This window comes from Panthera uncia, chromosome E1, assembly GCF_023721935.1.
Source record: "Panthera uncia isolate 11264 chromosome E1, Puncia_PCG_1.0, whole genome shotgun sequence".
NCBI lineage: Eukaryota > Metazoa > Chordata > Mammalia > Carnivora > Felidae > Panthera > Panthera uncia.
Window position 1 is genome coordinate 9,139,054 of NC_064814.1, and position 24,779 is coordinate 9,163,832.

The window sequence follows — 24,779 nt, forward strand, 5'->3', positions numbered from 1 at the left end:
TGTGGATAATCCAAACTGTCCAGGAGAGGCAGGAAGGCACTTGTCTCTGAGCTTAGCCCTCCACTTGGGCAACAGGCTTGGGGTGCAGAGCTGTGACTCTCTTGCCTGGCACTGACCACCTCCCCAAAGTGCCAAGTAGGAAAGGGATGAGGGGCTCATCATAGACCCAAGGCCCCCCTGGAAGATGAGAGCCGAGTCCAGAGAAGCGGGCTCTTGACAAGATCACGGGATGCAGGTCCCTGCTTCAGAGCCAGCAGTGTCTCCAGGGGGAGGTAAATGTCAGGCAGCCTCTCTCATTCCAAAATGCCCCTCCCAGCCTGGGAAAGCCTAAGTACCCCCAGCCTAGATCCCCAGCAGGGGTGGCCCAAACTCCCACTCTGGATCCATGAGCCCCTGGCAGGCGAACCCAGACTCTCTCAAAGCAGCAGCCACAGCCTGCAGCCCCAAAGCCCACCGCCCACACCAGAAGGTCCCGTGCAGACGCACACCCCTGTGCAAAGCATGTGCAGGGAGGGCCAGGGGCAGGAGAGCACATGCAGTTGTCATGGAAGCAGAGAAGCACACGCACTGACCTTGAAACTCCAGTAGTTTGGCTGCTGATGGAAATAAGAGAAGAGATGGTTATGCGAGGGTGGGGAGGGGAGAGTAGGGGTGGAGGTGGGATAGAGACCCTTTGAGCTTAGCACTCAGCTCTGGGATGAGGGCCCTCTGCCCTCCCAGGAACAGGAAGGAAGCAGTGCCTGGTACATCCCATCCCCTACTGAGACCCAGGCCAGCCCTGAGCAGGCTCCAGGCTGCCTGGTGGGGACAAGGGAGAACCATTCCAGATGTTCACAAGCTACGCCTTCTAGTCACGGTAACTCGGAGAGTTACAGGTGGAAAAGGCACCGATGACCATGATGTAGAGAACCCATGAGACACTAGCAGAGATGAATCAGAGCTGCGGGGTCAAAGAAGTGGCATCTGTTGTGACTGGCCAGGGGAAACTTCCTGGAAGAGGCGACATTTGAGTTGGGTCTCGAAAAATGAGCAGCTGGAGATTGGGAGGAAAGGCATGCTGAGCGGAGGGGACAGTACAGGCAAGTGCCCAGGGGCAGGCAAGCAGAGAGCGTGTTGAGGGTATAGTCACTAGTCCAGTCTGGCTGGGGGTGTAAGGCCTGGGAAAGTAGGAGATTGGGCTGCAAAGGGGCTGGGGCCAGCTGGGTGGGTTTCAATTTAGACTTCACTAGGCGAACAGGCAGAAAGTATCTGAGTGAAGCACCGTGGGGTCAGAACTGGAGTCCGGGGCGGGTGGGGGTGGGTGGTTGATACGGCACAGGGTAGAAGAGGGTGGCCGGGGGCCAAGGCCAGGGCAGGGAGGCCTGTGTACCACGATGGACTGGATTTACAGAGCAAAGTGGACAGGTGTCCACCACGGGGAGCCATGGGCAGCAAGGGGGGCCGTAGAGACTGGGAGTGTGGACAACGTCCTCTGGCCGGATAGATGAGAGAGGAAGGCTCCTTGCACCCCTAGAGTAGGGGAACTCAGGCTCTTCCTCATTCACAACAACCTAGGGTCACCCTGTCTTCCCCAGAGACCAGAAGGCCCTTCCAGATGGCTAAGGACAAGGAAGGAGGCCAGAGGCTGGGCTGGTTCTTGGCAAAGCTGAGGGCACCCTGCTGACCGGTGCCAGCCTCAGCAGGAAGACAGAGGCAGCAGATGGCCCGGCACTGGGGTGCCTGGCACAAGCAGACAAGATTCCCCATCCTCAGAGCCACTGACAGAGAAGAGGGACACTGACTGAGGATCCCTGATAGGGGCAGGACATCACAGAGGGGTATCCTGTGCCACCTGAATGCTTTCATGGCCGAGAGGAGTAGGTTGGAGGCTGAGTCGAGGGGCACTGCTGGGATGGAGTTAGACCTTTAGAGTGGGGGGTGAGGCCAGACTTGGGCTGGGATGAAGGGGTTCACTCACCAGGGCCATCCCTGTCCGAGCTACGATTGCCACCTCTCCCCCTCAGTACTGGCTCCAAGAGACACAAAAGATAGTCACACGCCAGGCAAGGGAAGGGGACAGCAAAGTCTGTGCTCCAGCCAATGCCTAGAACAATCTATGGACACATGCCACCCCCGTGGGTGCCAGGGGCTGCCCACAGGTGCCAAGGGGAGGGGAGGGGAGGCAAGAGGCTGGAGTAATGGGCCCTAGCCACAGCTGCCTGTGGCCTTGGGAAGGGGAGGGGCAGCAGAGGGAGTGGACACACGGGGGGCAGGCAGAGGCAGGCAGAGGGCACGGGAAGGTTTCTGATGGGAGTCATGTCTGCAGCCCTGGCGGTGATGGACGGCTCTTCAGAGAAGGCCGCCGTCCCTCCTCTACCACCATCATTACACAGCATACGTGCAGGCCACCCATGGTGCCCCGAAACACGCAGGCCCCGCGCCGAGCCGAGCACAGACTCTCAGACGCTCTCAGATAAGGACATGGCCACAGATACACCCTGAGTAACGAAAACACGCTCACAAAAGGACACAAGCACTTGGAGAGAAGCCCTCCACGGTCAGAAACAACCCCAGAAGCTCAGAGACATTCATACAGAGAGCAGTCCCACTCATGCACAAGTATGTACCCCTCGCAGGCCCCTCACTTGCATCACACACGCTCCAGCTCCCCGCACAGAAATACAGAGGCGCCGGCACCATTCACATCCCCTGTCAACATCCCCCAGAGTCACAGAGACACCCAAAGATACCATTCACAAGTGTGTGCACGCTCACACACACACACACACACACACACACACACCTCAACTGCAGAAACACACAAAACAGCACCCACACAATGCTCACATACAAAGAGAAAGTCTCATCCCTCCTTCCCCCCACTCGTCAGGTCACGGAGCCACTGCCGCCTGCCTATGACATCCCAGACATCGTGCATTAGGTAGGTTAACTCCTGATTCAAAACAGGCAGAGGATCCCCCACCCCCACCCAGCCCCCAGTGTCAACACATCAGACTCAGTATGTGCAGACGGCTGGGGCCGCCTTGCGCCTCTGGGGCCTGGCTACAGCCACACTAGGTGTGCCCAGACTCCCAAGGCTGGGCACATCCGTGGGGCAGTCAGACCCAGAAGGGAGGGGTCACTACCTGGGGACAGGGAAGAGGACTGGGGAGCATCAGTGCCACAGGAAAGGCCAGGCAAGCCCCACTAGAGGGTAACAATGGAAGAGTTGCTGCGTTTGTGCTTGGCAAACTTGGAGTGAGGCTGAGACTTTGGGCTCTGGCCTGTAGGGCACACTGAGTAGATTCTGCCCCCGCAGCCTCTCTGGAAAGTGGGAAGAAAGATCCTCTTTTGTGTTGGCCCCACCAGGAATAAGACACATAGTCTCCTGGCAACTCAGTGTCCTTGGGGGGGAAGGGGAGGACAAAAGTGGGGAGAAGTCCCTAGAAATGCCATCCATCCTCTGTCTCTCTTTCCAGGGTGTTAAACCCACAGGACAGCCTTGGGTGACCGAGAGCAGAGAGCTCCCCACCCCCATTTGCTAAGGTGGGGTTCTCCCCATCCAACCTCCTCACCCTTTCCCTGGCTGTCTGTTCCTCCTGCTTGCCTAACACAATGCCTTGTATGTCAGTAGGCCCTCAACAAATATTTGACCATGAACGAATGCGAAGAAACTAGGACCAGCCCATAGGAGGGGAGGGGATGTCTCTGAATACTCTTGTCTGGCACCACTCCCACCATCTCCTGGCACCCAGCACTGCTCAGCCTTCTGAGACTTTCCCCTGGGAATTTCCCAACACCAGAAACTGCCTGGAAGGAGGGCAAAGAGCAGGAAGGGCCCAAGAGAGGTCTGGCCCCTCACCCCCAGCAAACACCTCCAGTTTCAGGAAGGAGCTCTCTCCATCCCCCATATTCAGAGATGGGGGGTCTCCCCTTCCCAGAGGATGGTGAGAAGGTGGAAAAAAGGAAGGTCTGAGTGGGAGAGCCCTTGCCAAGGGTACTCACTTGTAGGAAAGAATCTTAGGAGAGCAGGGGGCAAAATGAAAGGTGTCCTTAAGGATTTGATTTGGAAGCCAAGCATTCACTGTCTAGGGAAAAGGCTTTCAGAATGACCGGAGGGGGAAGCTTCCCGGTGACCCTGGAAAGCAAGGCTGGGGAGTCCTCAAACTCCCAGGTGAGAAAAGGAAACAGCTTCTTCCCTCTGGGGTGGGGGTGGGGGGCTGAGGAGTTAACCCCCTCCCTTCCCCACCTTAAGAGCCCTTAGTGGGGTTCTTCCCTCCCGCTGCAGCTGATCCCTTTCTCCGGGGCCAAGCCCTGGGAGGGGCGGGGCCGTGCCCCCTGGGAGCCTGAGCCCAGCCAGCTGAGGTCTCAGCTCCTCGCTCCTCGGGCAGACGTCCCCTGTAGGCTAGGTGAGCTGCGTGACCCCTCCTTGACCTCAAGCCCCGACGACGCATCCTCCAGGAAAGGGAGGACTAGCAAACGGGTCTCACCTCCCGCTCCTTAATCCCCTGGCTCCGCGTGCACCCGCGCACACACCCACCTCTCAACTCCTGTGAACACTAGTCCACGTAAACACCAGCACCCCCAGGGCTACCTAACGTGTCCCCGTGTGGCCAGCCTCCCACCACGACGCACATTCACGACCCTCCCCCCAGGTATGCCCATCGACACCCTCACCTCCTACCCCCCCCCCAATGCAGAACGTGGGGGTTGGGGGGGGGGGCGCTGCGGGACCAGCGCCGCGCCGGGGGCAAGGGCGCACCCCAGGAAGGTCATGACTTTCCGAGGATGGGGGAGGAGGCGCCAGCCGCATTTCGGGGTGGGGGTCCGGCCCACGCGGAAGGCTGCGAACGCGGTGGGGGAGGGGAGGGGACGTTTCTCGGGGATCGGGAACCGCCACGGCCTGCGCGCCTCCCACCCCCCGACCGCCCCTCAGAGCCGCGGAGCTGGCTCCCGTCTCCGTGCCCCGCCGCCCGCGGAACCTCAGGCTGCGGCCCCGGCCCCCGCAGCCGCTCCTCCTTACCTGCGGCCACAGGTGTATGCGCGGGGCCCCCAGCCCCAGGTCCCGCGTCCGGCGGGGGAGGGAGGGCGGCCCCCTACTCCCACCCGCCCGGGCTCTCCCCTCCCCCGGCCGCCTCCGCAGCCGCCGCTGCCGCCGCCGCCGCCGCCGGTGCCCTTTGCTGCAATGCGAGAGCCGCCGCCGCGGAGCCGGCCCGGGCCCCGGTCGCCCCGGTAACCGCGACTCCACCTGGCGCGGCGCGGCGCGCCGCCGAGCACATCCTCTCTCCGGCCCCCTCCCCCGGCGCGGCCCCGCCGGCGCAGCCCCGCCGAGGATCGGCGGAGGCTGGTGGCTGCGTCGCCGCGGTCACCCGATACGCCGGCCCGCCGCGCGGGACTCGGGTTGCAGAAGGAGGGAGGGAGGTTAGGCAGCCTAGTGGAAGCGGGGGAGGGGCTGCGGCTTGGAGTCTAGCTTCTGGTCCTCTCCCAGGGTCCTCTTTAGGCTCCCACTCCCAAAGGTCTGGCCTAGGGTTGGGGGGAAGAGTGTCCTGCCTCCCGACCTGTCACCCTCGAGATCATGGCCTCTCCCCATCAGGGTCTCAGCTGTGCACCGCTGCCCTCCTCAGCTCTCCGATGACTCCATTCCCAGCGAAGTCTGGGAGGCCTAGGACGCCTAAGCTTCCTTGATGGCCTCCGATCTTGCTCTGCTGTGTAACTCCGGCCTTTGCTGACACTCTCTGATCCTACACTTCATTTACATAAAGGAGAGCCTCAGACTCAGCCATGGGGAAGTGTGATAAGCACTGAGTAGCAAGTGATGACAAGAGCCTATGAACAGCCGCTTGCCTCTGTAATTACAAAGCCCTGGGGTCAGGGTCTTTTCAAACTCTGATGGAATTTCCTCCATCAGAGCAAATTCCAGATGTGGACAGGCCTAAAGCCCCATGACCAGGGACAACTGAGCTCACCCAGCTCAGCCTCACTCCTCTCCGGCACCCCAACCATATCTAGTTCTAAGACACGTCATCTGGGGAGGCCTCTGTATGCCCCAGGCACATCGTGTCTATCCTCTGCCCCATCACCATCCCTGTCCCAGCCCCGTCTTAGCCTCCATGTGTACCTGGCCACTCAGGACAAGTCTATCCCATTTGCCATCCAGCCTTGGGGGCAGACACATTTGTTGCCCGAAGTTCAGTCAAGATGGGGCCGAGAGCCAAGAAGGGAAGCAGGCCGAATGCCCTGTGGGTGACGCCGAGCGTGCCAATCTGTCACTAGACTTGAGTTACACTCCGCTAAAACGTCCGTGCTCTGGAGCCTTGCCCTTTCTTAGGCTGTCACATCTTTCCTTCTAATTCTCCTTGAAAAAGTCAAGCCTTGCTGCCGGTCCCCAGGGGGAGCAGGACGTGTGAGGAAGTGAAGCTGGTACCCATGCTACCCCTTGGACTCCTCGTTTCTGCATCTTTTCTGCCTCCTACAGCTGAACAGCCTCAAGCCAAGGCCCTCTCAGGGTGGCCCCTTCCCTGCTGCAACTCTGACTCCCTGACCCCTCCTCCCTGTTTGGGCCCCAGATGCCTACTTTTCTTCCCTGGCAGGGCCCAAGCCTGAGCTGGGAGCCCAAGCCCCGCCTCAGTGTGCTCCTGTCTAAGCTGAGATCCATCTTCCCATCTGGGAAACTGAGGCTTGCTGAGGAATCCGGGAACAAATTCAGAACAAATAGCTAGATGCCAAAGTCCTCTTAAAAATTGGAAACTAAGCCTTGAGCGTACTGAGAAGGGTGGTAGAGAGACATGGTGAAGAACTCCCTGATGGTAAGGCATCAGGGGAAGGTTGGTTCTGCTCAGAGATGGAAAGGTAGGGTGGGGATATGGGAGTGAGATGGTCTGCTGTGGGCATGGGAACGGAGTACAGGGCCCAGGAGTCTCCTGAAAACCGATGGATGAGGATAGGGGAGGTACTCCTGTTTAAAGGAGAAAAGAATCCAAAAATTGTTTTCAAAACCTGAATATTCCTCCTCAAAAAACTCCTTCCCCAAAGCCAAACTTTTGGGGAGGCAGTGGTCGGAATCAGATAATCAGGGGAGAGTACAGGGCACGAGTCTCCGGAAACTGGAGGCTCCTACATAAAAGAAAGGGATGCAAAATTAAAGTCCTAGATATCCCCCCTCCAAAAAAAAAGTCTTCCCCAAGCCAAACTCCTCCAGGGGTTTGGGGAGTGTGAGGGAAGTGGGTGACTCACCTGGGCCGGCTGGCCAGCCCCGGAGGGGGCGGAGTCGCCATGGAGGTGGGAGCAGAGGGAGCTGAGGAGGCACACGGGGTCCACGGTCCAGCCGCCAACCTGTGTGTGCGAAGGGGGGGATACCCCATTAGGGGGAGCGGGCAGGAGCCGCTGGGGGACTGTGACGGGGCGGGGAGGGACATTCCTGGGGCAAGGTTTGGCACGGAACTCACACCCCAGAGGGAACTTGCAACACTGGCTGGTCCCTTCCCAAGGCTGGATCTCTAACTAGAACCCCTGGTCTGTTTCTGGATGTTTCTCTCGTGTCCGACTGGGGGCTGCCTCAGCCCAGGAGGGGGTCTCCTCCGTCAGATACTCCTGAGTTCCCTTTCTTCAATTTTTGACTGCCTCCCTGGACACTCCACCAAGGAGCTGTTCCTCACCTGTCCTCTCCTCCAGCTCCTCGTTTCCCTCACAGAGACGGGGAACCAGTCCGCAGGGGTCCTCACTCCCACGTGCCTCTGCACCGACAGCACCTCTTTCTTCCCTGCTGTCTCCCAACCCCAGGCCACACCACACCTAAGACTTGAAACCCATTAACCCAGGACCTCTCCCCCAAGGCCTTCTTCCCCCTCGCCATCCCCAAAGTCATTCACCTTCATTCATTCCACCGACATTCACCCAGCCGGCACTACGCTTAGCCACCGAGCCCTCCGTGGCAAGGGAGACGTCTGAGATCCTACCCACTCACTCTACTCGAGGAAATGAATGAGTGAATGAACAAAGGAATGAATTCGTGAGCAAGGTGCTGTGCTTTGACTCATTTACTAAGTATTTGCTGAGCGCCCATCTGTGCTACGGAACGTGCCGGACACGTCCGAGGCCCTCAAACGTGCCCATGTCTTCCCTCGCAGGCCTGCTGCCCCTCGAGGCCATCACCCCTGCCATCTTCATCATTTTATGGCCGAACCTCCCAGACTGCTCTGCGCCACAGCTCTGCCACCACCTCCAAGCTCCTCAACCCCTGAAACTGGCCATGACCTCACCACACCACGAGAAACGAGGGGGACCCTCTGGACCCACAGGTCCCAGCCAGTGCCAATGGCTGTTTCTCTCTCTCCCTCCTGACTTCGGAAGCGCTGGTGGTCCTCCTGCTGGGCCTTTCTCCTCCTCCTCCTCCACACTGTCATGGCCCTCTCCCCTCTCAGACTCCATTCTGCCCTGGTGGCCGTGCTTATGCCCCAGGTCCCACTGCCACTCTGCCCAGATCATGCTCACCTGGCCTCCTGAAGCTGTTGTTGGTTCAGTCTTGGGCCGTACCTATGGCGCCCCTAATGGACATCCCTGGGAATGCCCTCCCCGCTCTGCAAACTCACCTCCCCTATTCCTGTCTCCCATCCCCCCAACATTTCCCTCCCACCCACTTATTCCTCCCCAAGGCACCCATAGCTCCCTGCTACCCAGGTTTTCTGTCTTTGGCTCCTCGGTCCAGGCAGCAAGCAAGCCTTGCTCAGCCTTCTCTCCAACCCCCCATCTCTTCACCCTCCCTAACACCTTCTCTTCCTCCTCTCTTTCTTCCCCTATTCACCATCCAAAAACAACCAAGCCCTCCTAGCCACCACCATCTGGCCCCACTTTTCCAGTCTGCCCCCACACCTCCCACTGCCTCCCTTCTGCACCAGCCAGGTGGGCTTCTATACCAGTCCCCAAACCAACTCAGGACCGTGCTCACCTCCCAATCTTCCCGGCTCCTCAAACGACGTTCTCTTCCTCGATGCCCATTCAGACCCTTTTCATCCTTCTAAACCTAGTTTAGGTCCCTCCTCCTCCAGGATTCCTTTCCCGACCAGGCCTGCCCACCTGGTCTCCTCTCCTCTAAACCCTCTCCCAACTGACTGTGCCCCTCATACTTCCGCGTAAGCATTCTTCCACCCCCTCCAGATCACAAATGCCCCTGCCCCTCCTCCCAAGCCAGAGCACACAGAAGGAACCCACTGAGAGGGGCTTCCTGAGGGTGAGGGCCACATCTCCAAATGCAACTCTCCCCTATTCCAATCAGATCTCTGCTCCCAGGAGGACTCTGAAGCTGGGAAAAGGCAAAAGCAAGACAGAACTGGGGGTGACATCAGGGGCCACATGTCCCAATGTGTCCTTGTTCCCTGCTGTGACAACAGGAATGGGGATACTCTTCCCCTTTCCCAGCCACACCCAGCAGTACCTGGAAAGGAGGACAGAGCAAGACAGGTATGGGATCAGGGACCGACACCACCAGCCTTTCTGAAATAGTGTGGGTGAAATGTACTCCTCTCCCCCACTTCCCTTCTCCCAGGGGACAATGCCTGGGTCTCAGCAGCCATCAAGGCATCTCGCCAATGTGGGACTGTAGGCAGAAGGCTACCCCCAGGAAAGAACTTTCCTACAGACAAGAAGGTTACAGTTGAATGGAGAGGTGCATCCAGGAACTCAAGGATCTGGGAGAGGTTTACAGGTGAAGCATCCCACCCCATACAGAAGGAGACAGGCCCTGGTCTGGAAGCAGGGACCCTGACGCCTCTGTAAGCCTTACTGATGGCAGGAGAGAAACCAAGGCACAGAGAGAGGCAGCCTCTGGCCAGAAGTCACACAGCGAGCCTCGGGGGGGAAGGAACAGGGAGGGAGGAGGATAAAAGGCCCCAAGAGTCCTGGGCTCTGTTCTTGCAGGGGCTGGGGGCACATCAGACCCAGCCTACTGAGGTTCCCAAAGGGGGCCATGTCACAGAGGTGCCAACCCCAAGAGCCTCAACTCCAGGCTGGACGGACCTTCAGGCTCAGAACAGTCAACCCCCAAGAGTGTCCCCTCTTCCTCCCCACCACAACTTTGGCCTCCAAGACAGCCTTCCTGTCCTTCTGCCCAATCCAACAGCATCTCTGCCTCTCTGTTCCATCGAGGGCTCCCAACTCCGGGAGGAAAGGGCAGAGGTCTGGAGGCTGAGCCCTCACCCCCTACCTCCCCAGGCTCCAGAAAAGGCCAACCAGGCCAACTCCCTGCCACCCCCTTCCCGCTCTCTCTTCAGATGCCTCTCGGAATAGGGATGAGCCTGGGGGGCAGGGAAGCACGGCGTCAGACCCCCCCCCCTCCCCAGCCCACAGCCAGCCCCCACTCACCTGCTCTCGCATCCTGTCCTGCTGACCGCGCAGGGCCAAGGCGTGCTGGGGGTACTTGTTCTTGAGGTGGTCCATGAACGCATCGCGCTTGCGGTCGGCATCGGCCTTCTGGAGCCCACTGAGCGCCTCCAGGCTCTGGGCGGCGATCACCGTGTGCCTCCGCTCCGACGTGTGCACCAGCCCCACGTTGGAGAAGCGCCGGCCCCCGCCGCCCGCGCCGCCCCCGCCCCCCAGGGTCCGGTACTCCCGCGGGTACTCGGCATCGTCCGCAGACAGCATGGGGGGGCTGCTCCGCTCCGGATCTGCGAGAGGGGAGAGGGGGCACGGCGGGGTCACGGGGCGTCCAGCACGGGGCTGCCCGGCCCTCCCCTGGGTCACTTCGGGGAGGGGCAGGCCTAAGGCGGGGCAACAGGCACGGGGCTGAGACCCGGGCTGCCCACCCCCGACTAGGACGCCTAAGAGGCAGCAGGGGGGAGGGCTCCAAGGAAGTTGGGGCGCAAGGGCGGGGTCCAGCTTCGTGCTTTTCTTCGGGTGGGTTTGGAAGGGTGATGGCTTCAAGTGAGGGGTTATTTGAGGCCAGGGAGGGGCTGGGAGCCTGGGTTGTGCCTCCCTCTTTAGCCACATACCCCCTTCTTCCTAATGCTAGTGTGAACAGGTTGAGGGAAGGGGAGTTTCCTTTTAGATGCTTCCTGAAAGGTGTGGAAAGGAGCCTGTACTGTCTTCCTTTCACGAGCGTCCTCTAAGGAGTGGGGCGAGGACCCCCCTTTTCCCCTCCCTCCCCAGAGACAGACAGATGGACAGACAGGGGAGGCTGGGCACAGAGAAAACAGTGAGGGAGAGAGAGAGATGGACTTGGGACAAACTCAAAGGAAAAAGAAAGCAGACAGAACAGCTCAAGCCCTCACCCTGGGACCCTTCCCGCTCCCACCACCCCTTTCTTCAGTCTCCCCTCCCAACACATACACACACACACACACACACACACACACACACACACACACACAGTTGGAGACCTTTAAGAGACGCACAGGGGACGAAGGACAGTACAGAAGCAGAAAAAAGGGAAGGCCGGGGGTTGAGGTCCCCACGTGGAACTCTGAATCTTTTCCCCACATGCCCACCAGCCCCGAAGTCCTGGCCTCGCCAGGCCCAGCCCTGCTGTCTCGCATCCTCCAGCCTCAAAGCTCCAGAGTGTCACCCATGCCAGCTGTGGTATCATCCACAACAGGTGCCAGGTGTCCCTCGCAGGGAGACAAACACAGTCTCCCTGGCATACCCCCAGCCCCACAATCCACCAGCCTCAAAGCCGCAGTCCCCAAGCGTAGCCTAGGTCTGGGGGCGTCGGACGCTGCAGCAGACTATGCACCCACACAGCAGCTGACTCACAGGGCCAACTGGGGCAAAGAAGAGGAGGCTGGGGATGCTGGGAGCCAGCCAGGTTCCATCCAGCTGGAGTGCCCGGTCAGCCCCCTCCCTCCACACATCTACTGGGCATTAGGCCTGCTGCCAGGCCTCCGTCACCTCCTGTGCACCACAGGAGGACAGAAGAAATTCAGCCACATTTCAGGCAAAGCAATCCCTCACCTAACACACACCCACCCACACCCACACTCCTCCCTAGGCTATGGCTGAGGCATGTAGATCTGGGGAGCGGAGGACCCAGCACCTCCCACCAAAACTAAGGGAAGGATGGCTTCCACAGACACAGAGTTCCACGGCTTCCGAGGGCCTGACCCACCGCCGTCATTATGGCCTGCGAGCCTCTCAGCACCCCTTGTGGGGGGGTTATCACTGTGGCCACACTTCAGAGATGGGGCTGCCGAGGTCAGAGGAGTCCAGTGATGTGCTCAAAGCCACCGTGAGTGGTGCAGGCCAGATTCGACCCCAACATCTCTTAGGTTTGCCTCATCCCCTCCCATCACACTTTTCTCAACAACTGTCTCTTAATAAGAACAATGACAACAGCACGGGGCACTCCTCTCTGTTTACCTGCTGTCTCCTCAGCCTGGCACTGGGTCTGGGGTCCCTCCTCCCTCCCCCACGCCCGGGCGTCTGTCCCTCTCACTGCACTCACCTCCCTCTGGCATGAGGTCCAGAGACACAAGAGCTGACCTTGGGAGGAACACTGTTTCACAGTTTAACACTCATACCTTTATTTTCATAAGGATTAGGAAAACTCCAAATAGAAGGTCCAGCCACTGATTTCATGGATATGATTCCTTGGGAAGGTAAGGAGATAATGTTTCCTTTTAAGTAAATGTATTTAGGTTCAAAGGGAGTTAATGAACAACATATTGAGTTCACAGCGTGCAGAGGGTCCCTGATCTGAAGGAAATTCCCAAAGATGGCCCCTGATTGAGTGAGGCTGGGAAATTTGGGGCCATTTTCATGAAGGCCCAGTCCCTGCCCTTGAGGGGCTGGTGGCAATCCAGGGTACCAGTGAATGTGGCTGAAAAGGAATGACCTGAATAATCACCCAGGAGAAGTTGGAGGTGCTCCAGCCATGACCCTTAGCTTCTCTCTCTCTTCCACTTACCCCCACCACCAGCGGGGATGTGCACTGGGCACCTCCATGGCCGCAGCCCTCTCTCTGCCCACCGGCCTTGCTGCTGGAGCCCCAGCTCTAGAGTCCGGCACAGCCCTGCCTGAGCCAGAGGGACCTCTCTCCTTGTGCCAGCCAGGCTCGCCGTGCCCTCCAAGGGCTCTGGACACACACGGGTGTGGGGGACGGGCCTCCAGTTCTCCTCTCCCCGCTCCTGCCCTTCTGCCCTCTGGGACCCACAAGAGCTCCTAACCCCCATCCCCACCTCCCCATGCCAGCTCTTAGGGAGACATCCTAGCATGTTTGGGTGGAAGCCAACAGAGACCAGCAGGGACTATGGGGAGTCCAGGGGTCACCCAGGCTCTGCCAGGTCGGCTAGAGGGGCACGGCGGGGCTGGCAAGGAGGGGTCCGGGCTGCTAGAGCGGGCAGCGGAGGGGGAGCAGACACGGACAGTGGACATGTGCTTGCAGCCCTATTTATGACTGCAGTCCTATAAATCTCACCGCGGGCAGTGCACTGGGGAGGGGGTTGCCGAGCAGCCCTGATGGTGAGTGTAAAGCCAGGTCTGTCCCTGCCTCCTTGAGGTCAGGGTTCACCCATCCGCTGCCCGGGCATTGGTGGAGGGAGGAGTCAGGGCAGAGGCAGGAGCAGGATTCTGGGGGCTGGCAGAGGGGGGTGGAACAGGAGAGACAATCTGCTATCTCTGAGGGGTAGTGGGGAGGAGGGGCTTTGATTTGAGATCCTAGGCTTTATTTAACAAAGACAGAAACTAGCTTGGGGAAAGGAGTGAGGCTCAATGCATATTCCCTCCTTCCTGCAGGGCCCCAGGGGGCCGGGAGGACTGACTTGGGCTTCTCAGTTGCAGAGCCATCCTGTTGCCCTTAGGAGAAGGTGGCCCGTGGGGCTCAGAGGACTCAGGCCTGAACTTCTCCCTTGGAGTCAGGCCAGGTACTTGAGGTCAGGACACTGGAAGGAAAAGAACCCCAGGTCAGAGTCACACACCCTGGGTTATGAGTCAGCTCCTTCCCTGAGGAGCCCCGGTCAGCCTTTCTGGTTACTCATTCAGTCCACCAGACTCTTCCCTCTCGGAGCCTGAGGGCACTAATCTGTAAAACGGGATGTTAACCTCTAAACCCTGCCCCTGTCTTGCCTGCCCTGAGCGAGAAGCTGGCAAGACAATGGAAGCGAAACTGTGTCGTTCTGAATTAAAGGTGTTCCTGGCACATTGGCTGTTGGCCCCTAGCAGGACAGCCTTCCCGTTCCCCCTGCGCCTGCTCCAGCCACCAGCGAGTCCCCAGAGTGGCCGTGACCCTCCCCAGACTGAGCAGCCCAGTGAAAAGCCCTGGAGATCGATTCCAATCTAGCAAGCAGCAGGCTCTGGGCACCCTGTCCCTGAGCAGATCGATGCTTCCTGTTTGGTGGCAGGTGGCAGGGGGCAGTGAGGGATCCATATGGGTAGGGGTCTTGAGGGAGTGGCAGAGGGGACAGATGGGACAGAGAGGCCTTGAGGGGGTATGCAGGGCTGGGTTCTACTGGGGCAGGGGTGTGGGAGTTGCAGGGGAAGGGGAAGGGCAGGAAGGCTGTGGAGGAGGAGCAGAGCTGGGGTACACTGGGGAAGGGATGTTGGGACTGAAGGCCCCTGAGGGATGGGGGGTTGGGGGAGCCGGAGAGATAAGTTGGGGTCCAAGGGTTTGCCACCTCTCCAAGGACACCCAGGTGTACAAGGCCAATCGTAATTTTTGAGTCAGAGATTCAGGCTGCAGAGAAGATACCTGAGACTGGTGAAATCTAGCTCAGAAGGAGGGGAAGGAAAAGTAGGGAAAGGGCATTCTGTCACCCTCAGCTCAGCCTTCCCAGTCTGGGCAATGGGGAAGGGACACGCGCCTGAGGCTGGGGTGGCGGGGAGGAGGTGGGCGCCCCCAGTGGCCGGCTGAGGATAAAGGCGCAGACGCTTGGGAAGACGGCGACATTGTTATTTGCTCCACCAGTTCCAAATTCCACCTTTATTTATGAGCCTGATTTATTTTTATCCTCCTCTGCATTCTTTTCCATGAGATCACTGTAACTCCTGATGAGAATTAAGATCCCCAAGTTTTAGTGACACCATCTCATAAGCCATCAAGCCCATCCCCACCTGGTGTCTCTACCCCAGATGTCACCATCTACTCTGTCCTCTGGCTGCCACTGGGCAACATTCACACATGACATCATCTTCAGAGGAAGAGAAGAGGAGAAGAGGAGGGGGGAGGGAGAGGGAAGGACAGCAGAGAAGGGGAGGAAGTCAAGAGTAAAATGAAGCTACAAGCTCCGGAAAAGAGGGGTCTCTCTCTGGGGCCCCTGCAGTGAGGACCCCAAGCTCAAGACCCAGAGTTCAGGTCCCTGTCACCCTCTCCCTGGAGATCAGGAGGCTAGGTGAGGCCCCTCCCTTGGGGACCTGAGAGGCCTCCCAGGTGTGCCCTATCCATTGCGTGGGCAGAGGTGGGGGCTGGGCACCAGCTCAGGGAGCTCACAGGTCCCCGGGTTGGCGGGGGGGGGGGGGGCTAGATCCTGGTGAGGCCCGCAGGCAGGGCAAGAGAAGGGGTGCATGGAGATTGCTGGAAGAATGGAAGGCCTGGCTTAGACCCTAAAGTGCTACACACACACACACACACACACACACACACACTCTTGAACACCTGCAGCTCTGCAGCTCGAGGTTCCCCCAGTCCCACCGTCTGCAGCCAAAGCAAGAGGAGCCCAAGTCACCCAGGAGGAGCCCCGAGGCGACTGCCACTACCAATTGTGCCTGACAACTCCATCCTGCTGGGTGCCTGCTGCAGTCAGGAAGCACACTGTGCTGGGAGGTCAGAGGCCAGAGGACAAAGGTCAAGTTTGGCAGAGGGTCCAGGAACCTGGATCAGGTCAGGTGATCATCCCCTGTCCCGCCCCACACCCTCCGCTGGGCTCTCTGTCTTTGGGTGGCCCTGGCTCTGTGCTCCTTGTGTGCCCATGCCCCTCAGTCCCCGCTGTCTGTCTGTGGGTCCTTGGAGCAGAAGCCCATCTGTGTCTGTTTTCTAAAACCATCTTTTCCGCCCCATACCACAGCAACCAAAGTCATTTTCCGGGCAATTGCCTTTCTGTAAACATTCCTGTGTAATATCCCCCCAAATTGCTAATGCCCAGCGCCCTGTTGAGTCTCCCTGTCACTCCAACAGAGGCTCAGAGGTGGGGGCGGGTGGTGGGAGGAAGGGCAGTTGGAGGGGAGGAGGCTGGCCAGGCTGAGGATTAGGGACGGGGCTTCCTGTCCGTTTCCTGGCACAGAGCAGGGGGCCAGAACCCCCCACCCTGGCACCCCCTTGTTTCCCCATCCCCCACCGCCCCAGCACCACCCTCCTGAGCGTCAGGCCACCTCAGGACAGCCTGTCTGGTCTGGCAGGGAAGACAGAGAGGAAGGGGGAGGGGAACCCATGAAAGGGAGGCCTGGGAGGGAAGGGAGCCATCTTGAAAGCATGGGGGTGATGGTTAGACAATAAAGGTGACTTCCTGGTGACTAGGAGCAGGGACACTAGGGAGACAGGGGCAAGGCCAGGCAGGCTGTCTTCACGGGGTCCCCAGAGAAGGGCAGCTCTCCTCGCCCCAAGGTGTCAGGGGGAGGACAGAGAAAGGGGAGGAGGCCAGGTGGAGCCCATCCCCCCTAGGTGGTCCTAGATGGACCACTGCTTGAACACTGCGGCAGTGGGGAGAAGGTGGGCAAGGCAAGAAGGTGTCAGAGGCGGGGGGAGGGGGGTCCTGGGGGTTGAGCGATTTCACAAGAGTCACCATGTGGACTCCCGTCAGCCCGGGAAGGAGGAGGAAGAGGGGGAATAGGACTGTGGCCCATGGCGGTGCTCGTGGAGCCCTTCCACCCCCACCCCATGCCCAGGGAGCTCTGCTACCCCAGCCCCCAGGGAATCCGGGCAGGGAGACTCAGGAGGAGTGTGGGGCAGGGAGCGCCAGAGCCCCAGAGGGAGCCAGGAGGCAGGGGAGGGTGCAGGGCCCTGCCAGTCACAGCTTCATGCAGGCAGAAAAACACAAACCAATTTACGCAGATTTAAAACCCACCGAAGGCCACTTAGTTGGTAAACGAGTTGGAATCTAATTAAGGGACCTCCTCAGGGCTGGGGGAAGGAGAGCTCACCTGCCTAGGAGGAGCTGTTGGGGGCGGGGAGGAGCGCTGGGTCCCAGCTGCTCCCAGTAGAGCTTGGATTTGAAAGAGAAAGGGCAGTTGGGCTCCCTGAAGGGAGGGAGGGCAATTCCCCAGGTCCACAGGCCACACCGCACTGAACCCCGCCCCCCCAGCCCTGGCCAGGTGAGGCCTCCCTCCCCACAGCAGGCTGGGAGTGACCTCTCGAGCCTGTGCTTTGAAAACCACTCTCTGCTCTTCCTCCAGCCAAATGCCCTTCACGGGAAGGAAACCGAGGCCCAGAGAGTGGCCCTGATCCAGCCACACAGGAGCTGGAGACAGAGCTAGAAGTGGAACCCAGGCATCCTGGCCTCCAGGGATAAGGATTTTTCCATTCCACTATGCCGCTTCCCAGAAAACAATTGCCAAGGGAGCCCCCCTCCAGGCCCCAGGCCCCAGGAGGACACCGTCTAACCATCTCCTTAGGAGGAATCAGCAGCAAGATGGAAAACATACCACAGCAACCTGGGTCTCAAAGCGAGAAGAGCTGTGGGTCATGGCCCAGGCACACCCCCAGGTGCCCAGCCCAGCCCAGTGGGATGCTGACCACACAGAAATCGGGGTCCCGACATGGCACCCTGACCACACGCCTCAAACAAGACTCCCCCTCCTTGGCCAACAAGCCAGCCGCCCTCCCTCCTTCCTGCACTGCCCCCAGAAGCAGGCAAGGCTAGGACATGACCCAAAATTGCTGAAGTTGGGGGTGAGGAAGCTCTGTGTAAATCTAGCTCTGCCATTGGCTAGTTGTGTGACCTTGAGTAGGTTAGCAGTCTCCCTGAGCCTCAGTCCTCTCATTTTTTTTTTTTAAAGCTACTAACACCCAGTAGACAGGCATGCAGGTTGTGCACTGCACAAAGGACACGTGTGGGGGACAGTTCCTTCCTGATCTGCCCCATTGCCTGATTTCCTTTCACTCGATTGTCAGAGTTTTATCAGGCCCCGCACTGTAGCGTTTTGCTTTTTAGCTACTAATGAAGATCTGGCTAATTGACTTCCCGGGAAGGGAGGGGGCGGAGAAGCAAAGGGGAGCATGTCACCCTTGGTCTGAAGCTGTTGCTGGAAAAGCTGGGAACAGCCCTGGCGTGTGCCCACATGGCGCCGCGTTAACAAGCTAACTCCTGCATGGCATCTCCACCATCACGCGCCCGGGGAAGGCGTCCTGTCAGCTCTACATCTCCTTGGAGAGGCAGCAGAGAGGAACACGGGCTGAGAGGAAGGGAAGGAGCAAGCACAAGAGGGTGGGGGGGGAGGGAGGCAGGCGCCTGTCCCCCCTCCCCGCCCCGGCTCTGCCTCCACTCCGAAGAGGCTGCCAGAGCTCCTGCTCTCCCAAGGGACACTCGAGCCTCGGGGTGCTGTGGCCACGGCGGCAAGCGTGGACAAAGGGACCACGCCCCTAAAGCTGCCTCAGACCAAGAGCATGCCCAGAAGGAGACCTCCTGTTCCCCGGGGGAGAGACAGACCCCAGTGTGTGGGAAGTGAGGGACAGAAGCCCCATCCGTCACTCCCATCTTCCCACAGGGAAATGCTGTCCTACACCCAGTGCTCAGCGAGGGCCTCGTAAACGCTGGGCAGGAGCCCCAGGCTTGCTAGATCCCTCCATGTCCTCCTCACAGACACCATCCTTCTTGGGGTCAGCCCCGGTCTAGGAGGTCTTTTCGCTGCCAGCACCCAGACAGCTCCCTCGGCCGCCACCGGAACAGCCAGGGGCCTGGTGCTTCCAGCTCGCTCAGCTTCTGCCATCATACCTGTGCACCGTGGTGCCCGCCCACTGCCCAGTACGTGCTCACCAACCCATACCCAGTCACAAACTGCCTCGCCCGCACCCCCCACAGGCATCTACACACAGAGGGGTCCACCCAGGCCCAGCCAGGCCTGGAGCCACCACCCAGACGCCACCCTGGATCCCCATTCCGCCCTCTCAGGTGCCACGGGGACAAGACAGCACGCTGTGCCCATGCATACATGTCGTGTACATTTAAGACCCCCTCCACGGGGCACCCGGGTGGCTCAGTCGGTTGAGCGACCGACTTTGGCTCAGGTCATGACTTCACGGTTCGTGAGTTCGAGCCCCGCGTCGGGCTCCCTGCTGTCAGCCTGTCAGCGCAGAGCCTGCATCAGATCCTCAGTCTCCCTCTCCCTGCCTCTCTCCCGCTTGCGCTGTCTCAAAAATAAACAAACATTAAAAAAAAAAAAAAAAAAGACCCTCTCCAAGAGGTTCCAGAGCATCTGGGGGCTCCCTCGAGTGCCGGGTCAATCCAGCTCCAGCTTGGAGTACGAGACAGTGGGGACCCCGTTTGCCTAACCTGAATCCAGCCAAAGCTTCACAGGGAAGCTACGTCCTCGGCCCCTCTCCTACTTTGCCAAGTTCAGGGTTTCCTCGCTGAGGTGTTTACATTCCTTCTTGAAATAGAGGGATGGGTCCACTGACCTCAAGGCCGCTCCACCCTGACCGTTGTTTAGCCAACGAGCCAAGGCCAAGGACTGGACACGCTTAGCCTTTATTCTACCTCTAGAGGTGCTCAGCCTCCTCGGCCAGGGTGAGGGGCCTGTGTGCCTTCGACTGCTTCCACCGGCTGCCAAAGCGTGCAGGACAGGCCGCTGGCCTCCAAGACTCAGCCCTCACCTCGTGGGTTAACTCCTCCACTGCCTTGCAAGCCAAGAGAGAACAAACTGTCAGATCTGCGCCCCTGTCATTCCTCTCCCTGGGCACACCAGGTTAGGACCCAGACTCTGGAGGGCGGAGGCCGGGAGAAGGCAGGAAACTCAGATTTCCTGCCTGACTTGGGAAGCCTGCTCAGATGCCAGGGGCATCTTTCAGAAGTTGTCCCTGTTGTCTTACCTGAACCCTCCCACCAGAGCCCATCCGGGAGAAGGAAGCAAAAAGCAGCCTCCGCCTCCACCTGCAGGACTCGAAGATTCCAGCCGTCTCTTCTCAAGTAAACCACCCATCCATCTGGGTGCTGTGGGAGGCGCGGACCGGCCTGAGTGACACTGCCCCCCCCCCCACCCCAACAACCCCGCACACCCAGGACAGTCTGCCGGGGCTCTGTGGCCTCTGCTCACTCGGTTCTCAGGGTCCCCTTGTGGGGTTGCTCTCTCACTTTACAGGGGAGGAAAAGGAGGTGCAGGATGAGTACCTCGTCCAGGATCAGAACTGACAAGGAGAGGAGACTCATTTCAGCTGGGGGGGGGGGGTTCTCAGCCCAGCCCCAGCCCCCCGTTGTGTCCTGTACACCCTGCCCCCCCCCCCCCACACACACACACCGGAAGATCCAAGGAGGCTCTCCCCAGAGCGGAGCTGGGACAGCTGGAGGCGGGGCAGGGAGCAGAGCTGTTCCAGGGCCACAGATGCTCAGTCTGGGCAGAATGTTCCACAGACTTCCACCTTCTCACCCCCCTACCTTCCCTCAATCCCCTTCTCACACCTTAGGTGACTACAGAGGCCTCCTGCCCCCTGCCACAGGAGAACTGTAAGCTCTCCCTACTTCAGGAACGCCATCCAGCCAGGGCTTGGATTCCTCCAGGAATGGAGAGCTCATTACATCCAAGTGGTCAATCATCGTGCGGGGTTCCTCCTGCCCTGAAATGAGCCAGAGCCTGTGCCCACAGCCCTCAGAGGGGCCCGGGGACGGGTCCTGACCTCTCCCTTCAGAGCAGGAGGAAGGTTTTGGAATCTGAATCTCCTCTTCTGAGCCCAACGCCTCAGGTCCTTCCTTCTGCGGCCTGGTTTCATTCCCCCACCCCCAACCAACTGCACTGCCGTCTGTTGGGCGAGCCCCCTGTTGCCACCAGCCCTCTTAGTTGGTGGTCTTCAAAACCGCTCCAGTGGTGCGATGAGGTCCAAGCAGCCCAGATGACCCCTCTCTGCTTCTGCCCTCACCAGCCCTCCTCCTGCCCCCCGGCACGTACACCGGGGTAACAAGTGCCTAGGACATCCCCAGCCCTGCCCTTACCTCCCTTACCTCTTGCAACGAACTCTCAGGCCTGCCCTGACCTCCAACTTTGGGGGCCAACTTGACTCCTCCTCCCTGGAATGAATGACTCTTCTGGCAAGGTCAGCTGAACCTGCCTGCCCCTTCCAGGCACTTCCATCTGTCCTCTGGTGCCTGGCCTGGCTCATGTGACTCAAGGAGTCTGCTCTGGGGCTTAGCCCCTTCCCGGCAACTATATCCCACACAACCCCAGCAAGTCAGATCCAAGCTCCAGGCACCAAATGGTGTACTCAGTGGGCAGCCTGCTCTGCCCGTGAGTCTCTGCTTAGTGGCCTGAGGCCCTTGGTGCCCTGTCCGGCAGCCAGCCATCTCAGGGGCATGCCTAGCCACTTTGAGGACTGGAAAACCACAGCCCACATAGTAATATCTGATGCATATTAACCACACAGTGCTTCCTCCTTTCTATTCTACTTCCTCCTTTCCTTCCCCCTTTCCTCCACCCGGCGGGGTGCCGTCCCTGCCCTATTGCTGGAGGGTCCTAGGCTTGGAGGGAGAGCCTCCCTCACCCCCAGCTGCTTCCCCGCACCGTGCCCCATATCTGCATCCCATGCTCGTGCGGTGGCTAATTCTGGCGTCTCATCAGACAGTAATTATGGGGGAATCAGCACTGCTGTCATCTCTGCAGCTCGGCACCTGTCACCACGCCACCATCCCCGGGCTTCTGGGATGGGACCGGAAGCTAAGGGAGGAGGGGTGTGCTGGGGTGAGGGGCACCCGCTCCCTCCCTGCCTCTGCAGCCCTCACCTCCTTCAACCCTACCTCTCCGCAAGGCACTTAGGGCTGGCGACCAGGTGGCCATTGGCCACACAAGTGCTCCCTGTTACCCAGGGCAGGTGCTGAATGCATGCATCAACGTGTCACACGCACGCATGCCCACGACCAAACAGAACAGGAATGACACAGCCAGCCAAGGCTCAAATCTTGCCCAGGCCCTTTCACCTACGCGTGATCTCGAATAAGTCATTTTATTTCTCTGGATGTCAGTTTCCCCGATGGCGAAATGGGGGAAACAGTGCCTACCCTGGGAAGACGGGAAGAATGAACTATGTAAAGTATCTAGCACCACGCCTAGCTACATGTGCGATCACGTATTCACTCAACAAACGATTGGTACACATCCACTCTGTGTGGAACTGTAACAAATGAATCAGTTTAGTGAGGATCACACTGGGGCCACACTGGGGCACGGGTATGTTGTTTGGCTGGTGGTGGTGTTTCGTTTCTCTGATGTCTTTAAGATGTACATGCACCTGCTCCCCATTGTCCTCACCCACCGCCTCACTCGTTTCCTGCCCCTGAAGGCCCTCCGGTAACTCCACCCGCCCCCCCACCAGAGTAAAAGTGCCCTAGTCGGTTCCACCATAAAGGATGTGACAGGGAGTTCAGTGGGGCAGGCCTGGAGGTGGTCAGGGAGGAGCAGAAGAGGAGGTGACAAAGGGGGGCGGTTCTTCCTGGAAGAGGAGTCACAGAAGCAGAGGTTCACAGAGGAGATGGGCCGGGCCTAATGGGAGCTGATGGAGACACAGACATCAAGAAGGTTCTCCCTGGTGTTGGCTCTCCAGACCCCAGGCGCGTCCCACTCCTCCGGAATGGTTTATCAGGTGGGCCTCACCTGTGAAACTGCAGTGGCAGGCCACCTCCCCTGGTCTCGCAACCAAGCAGCATCCGCTTGGTCACAACTGAGTCACTGAGTCACTTCTTCCCTGGCCCCATGGCCTTTTCCCCACGTGGAGAGGAACTGTGCCCGAGGAAAGGAGGTCTGGAAACGGGAAGGCTCTAACTTCTAGTCTCCCTCCCCCCACCTTCCTCCACTCCAGGGTCCGGAGACCCCCCCCAGGACGCCCCAGGGTGGAGCCAGGAATGGGGTGGGACGAGAAAGGTGGGGATGAACCTCAGAGTCAGTTCTCAGTGGCCTGAACTGCGGAAGAATCCTGCTCACATGAGAGACTGAGGCTAGACCTTAAGAAGGGCTTCGGGTGGCAAGTAAAATGGAAGGAGGGGGAGGAGGCCCAAGGCTGCCATAATGGATTATCTGTGTGACCTGGGGCATGTTATTTAACCTCTCTGGTCTGTCTCCTCCCCCTGCAACACAGAGACAATAGCATGGAGGCCACAGGCCAGCCGTGAGGGTAAAATGAGCTAACACCCGCACGGAGCTTCGCCCAGCATATGGCCCACGTGTTATCAAGTAAACATTCAATAAATATTGGTCCTTAGTATTTTCATTATTGCCAGGGATGATTTTGCCCCCCAATTCGGCAAGGACTAAATGAGCCCCCCCCCCCCCCCCCCCAGCCAGGCCTCCGCTCCCTTGTCGACTCGGAGCCCACAAAGGGATCTCAGAGGTCAACAGAGTCGATGGCGAAGCGCTGACCCCACCGTGTCCACCTCCACGGGTGCCTCCCACCACCCCCCGCCCCCAACCCCATGCATTCTAATAATCTTTCACACGCTTGGCCAAAACCCACCTCCTTTTAGTCCAGTCTGGATGGGCAGGTAGGACAGGGTGGATGGGGGAAGTAAGTCTTGGAAGGGATTGAGCTCCCCCTTCTCTGGGAGTATTCCAGAAAAGGGTGGGTGAGAGAGGAGCGCATTCAGGCTCTGGTTCCTTACCCCCAAGCCCACCAGGAAAGCTGAGCCTCAGCCCCTCTGCTGTGGGTGTGGGGAAGGGGCGGTCGGCCCATGTGACCAGGACGGGGGCGGAGGAGAAGGGCTGCAGTCTCAGAGTCGCTCCTGCCTCCTTCAGGCAGCGGCCACGGGTTGGGGAGGGAGGGGAGCAGCCTCGTTGCTCTTTTAGGAAAACGGTAATTTTAATTAAGAGGCAGACAAACGAGCGCTCTGCAGATTGTCTCCGAGCAAAGTTATTAAAAAGCCATCAAGGCGGCGGCGGCAGCAGCCACAGTGGCAAGGAGAGCTGCCTCCCCCAGCTGCCCGCCCAGATTGAGGCTGAAGCATCCTTCAGAGAGATGGAGAAGCACTGGAGGACTTGAGTCTGCAAACAGCCAGGATAGAGATCCTGCAGCCCCTCTCCTAAGGTGGGGGGGGGGGGGGGGGGGGGGGATGGCGTGGCAAAAAGGGTGGCCGGCGGCCCCCCCCCCGGGGGGGGGGGGGGGGGGGGGGCAGGGCAGCAGCCAGACAATAACGGGTTACAGGCTGCCCGACCCCAGGGTGGGAGGGGGTGCGGGCAGAAAGGGAACCAGCAATGGGGTAGCCCTTGCTCTAGGCCAGGCCCTGGACCAGCTGCTGTTTTTCCTGTAATCTCAACAACCCTGCCATTTTACAGGCAGGAACACTGAGGCTCAGAGAGGGAAAGTGGCTTGCCCAGGGCCACACAGGTAGGAATTAAATGGCTTAAGTGAGGATTTGAATCCAGGTCAGGCTGTCTCTCAAGTCCAGTGCTCCAGTCTCCTGGTCCTGGGGACAGAAGTAGGGGGTCGGCTCCCTGAGGCCCTCTGAAGTGACCTCAGCACTGGCCGGGCAATGCTGCCCACAGTCTCCAGGGTCCCCAGGGACTTGAGGCCTCAATCATTGCTTACTTGGTGGGGGGCACACTATGTGAGGGGCGGCATCAGGTCAAGGGACATCTACAGGGCCATAAAGTACAGAGCAGCTGCCAGCAGGGGAGCCGGGGTGGACAGGGACACAGAGTCACAGTTCTGGAGCGGGGGCAGGTACTCCACAGTCAGCTGGCCGAGCCATAGCCCCAGG

At 59.3% G+C, this 24,779-nt stretch overlaps 1 protein-coding gene across 1 annotated transcript in view; it reads right to left on the reverse strand.

The window, feature by feature from the left end:
• The window catches only part of SRCIN1 (SRC kinase signaling inhibitor 1), a 58,627-nt gene that overhangs the window by 24,639 nt on the left and 9,209 nt on the right, over positions 1-24,779 (reverse strand). Inside the window, 2 exon segments of the mRNA XM_049637545.1 lie at positions 573-596; positions 10,336-10,637. Coding sequence (XP_049493502.1) covers positions 573-596; positions 10,336-10,637 — 326 coding nt within the window.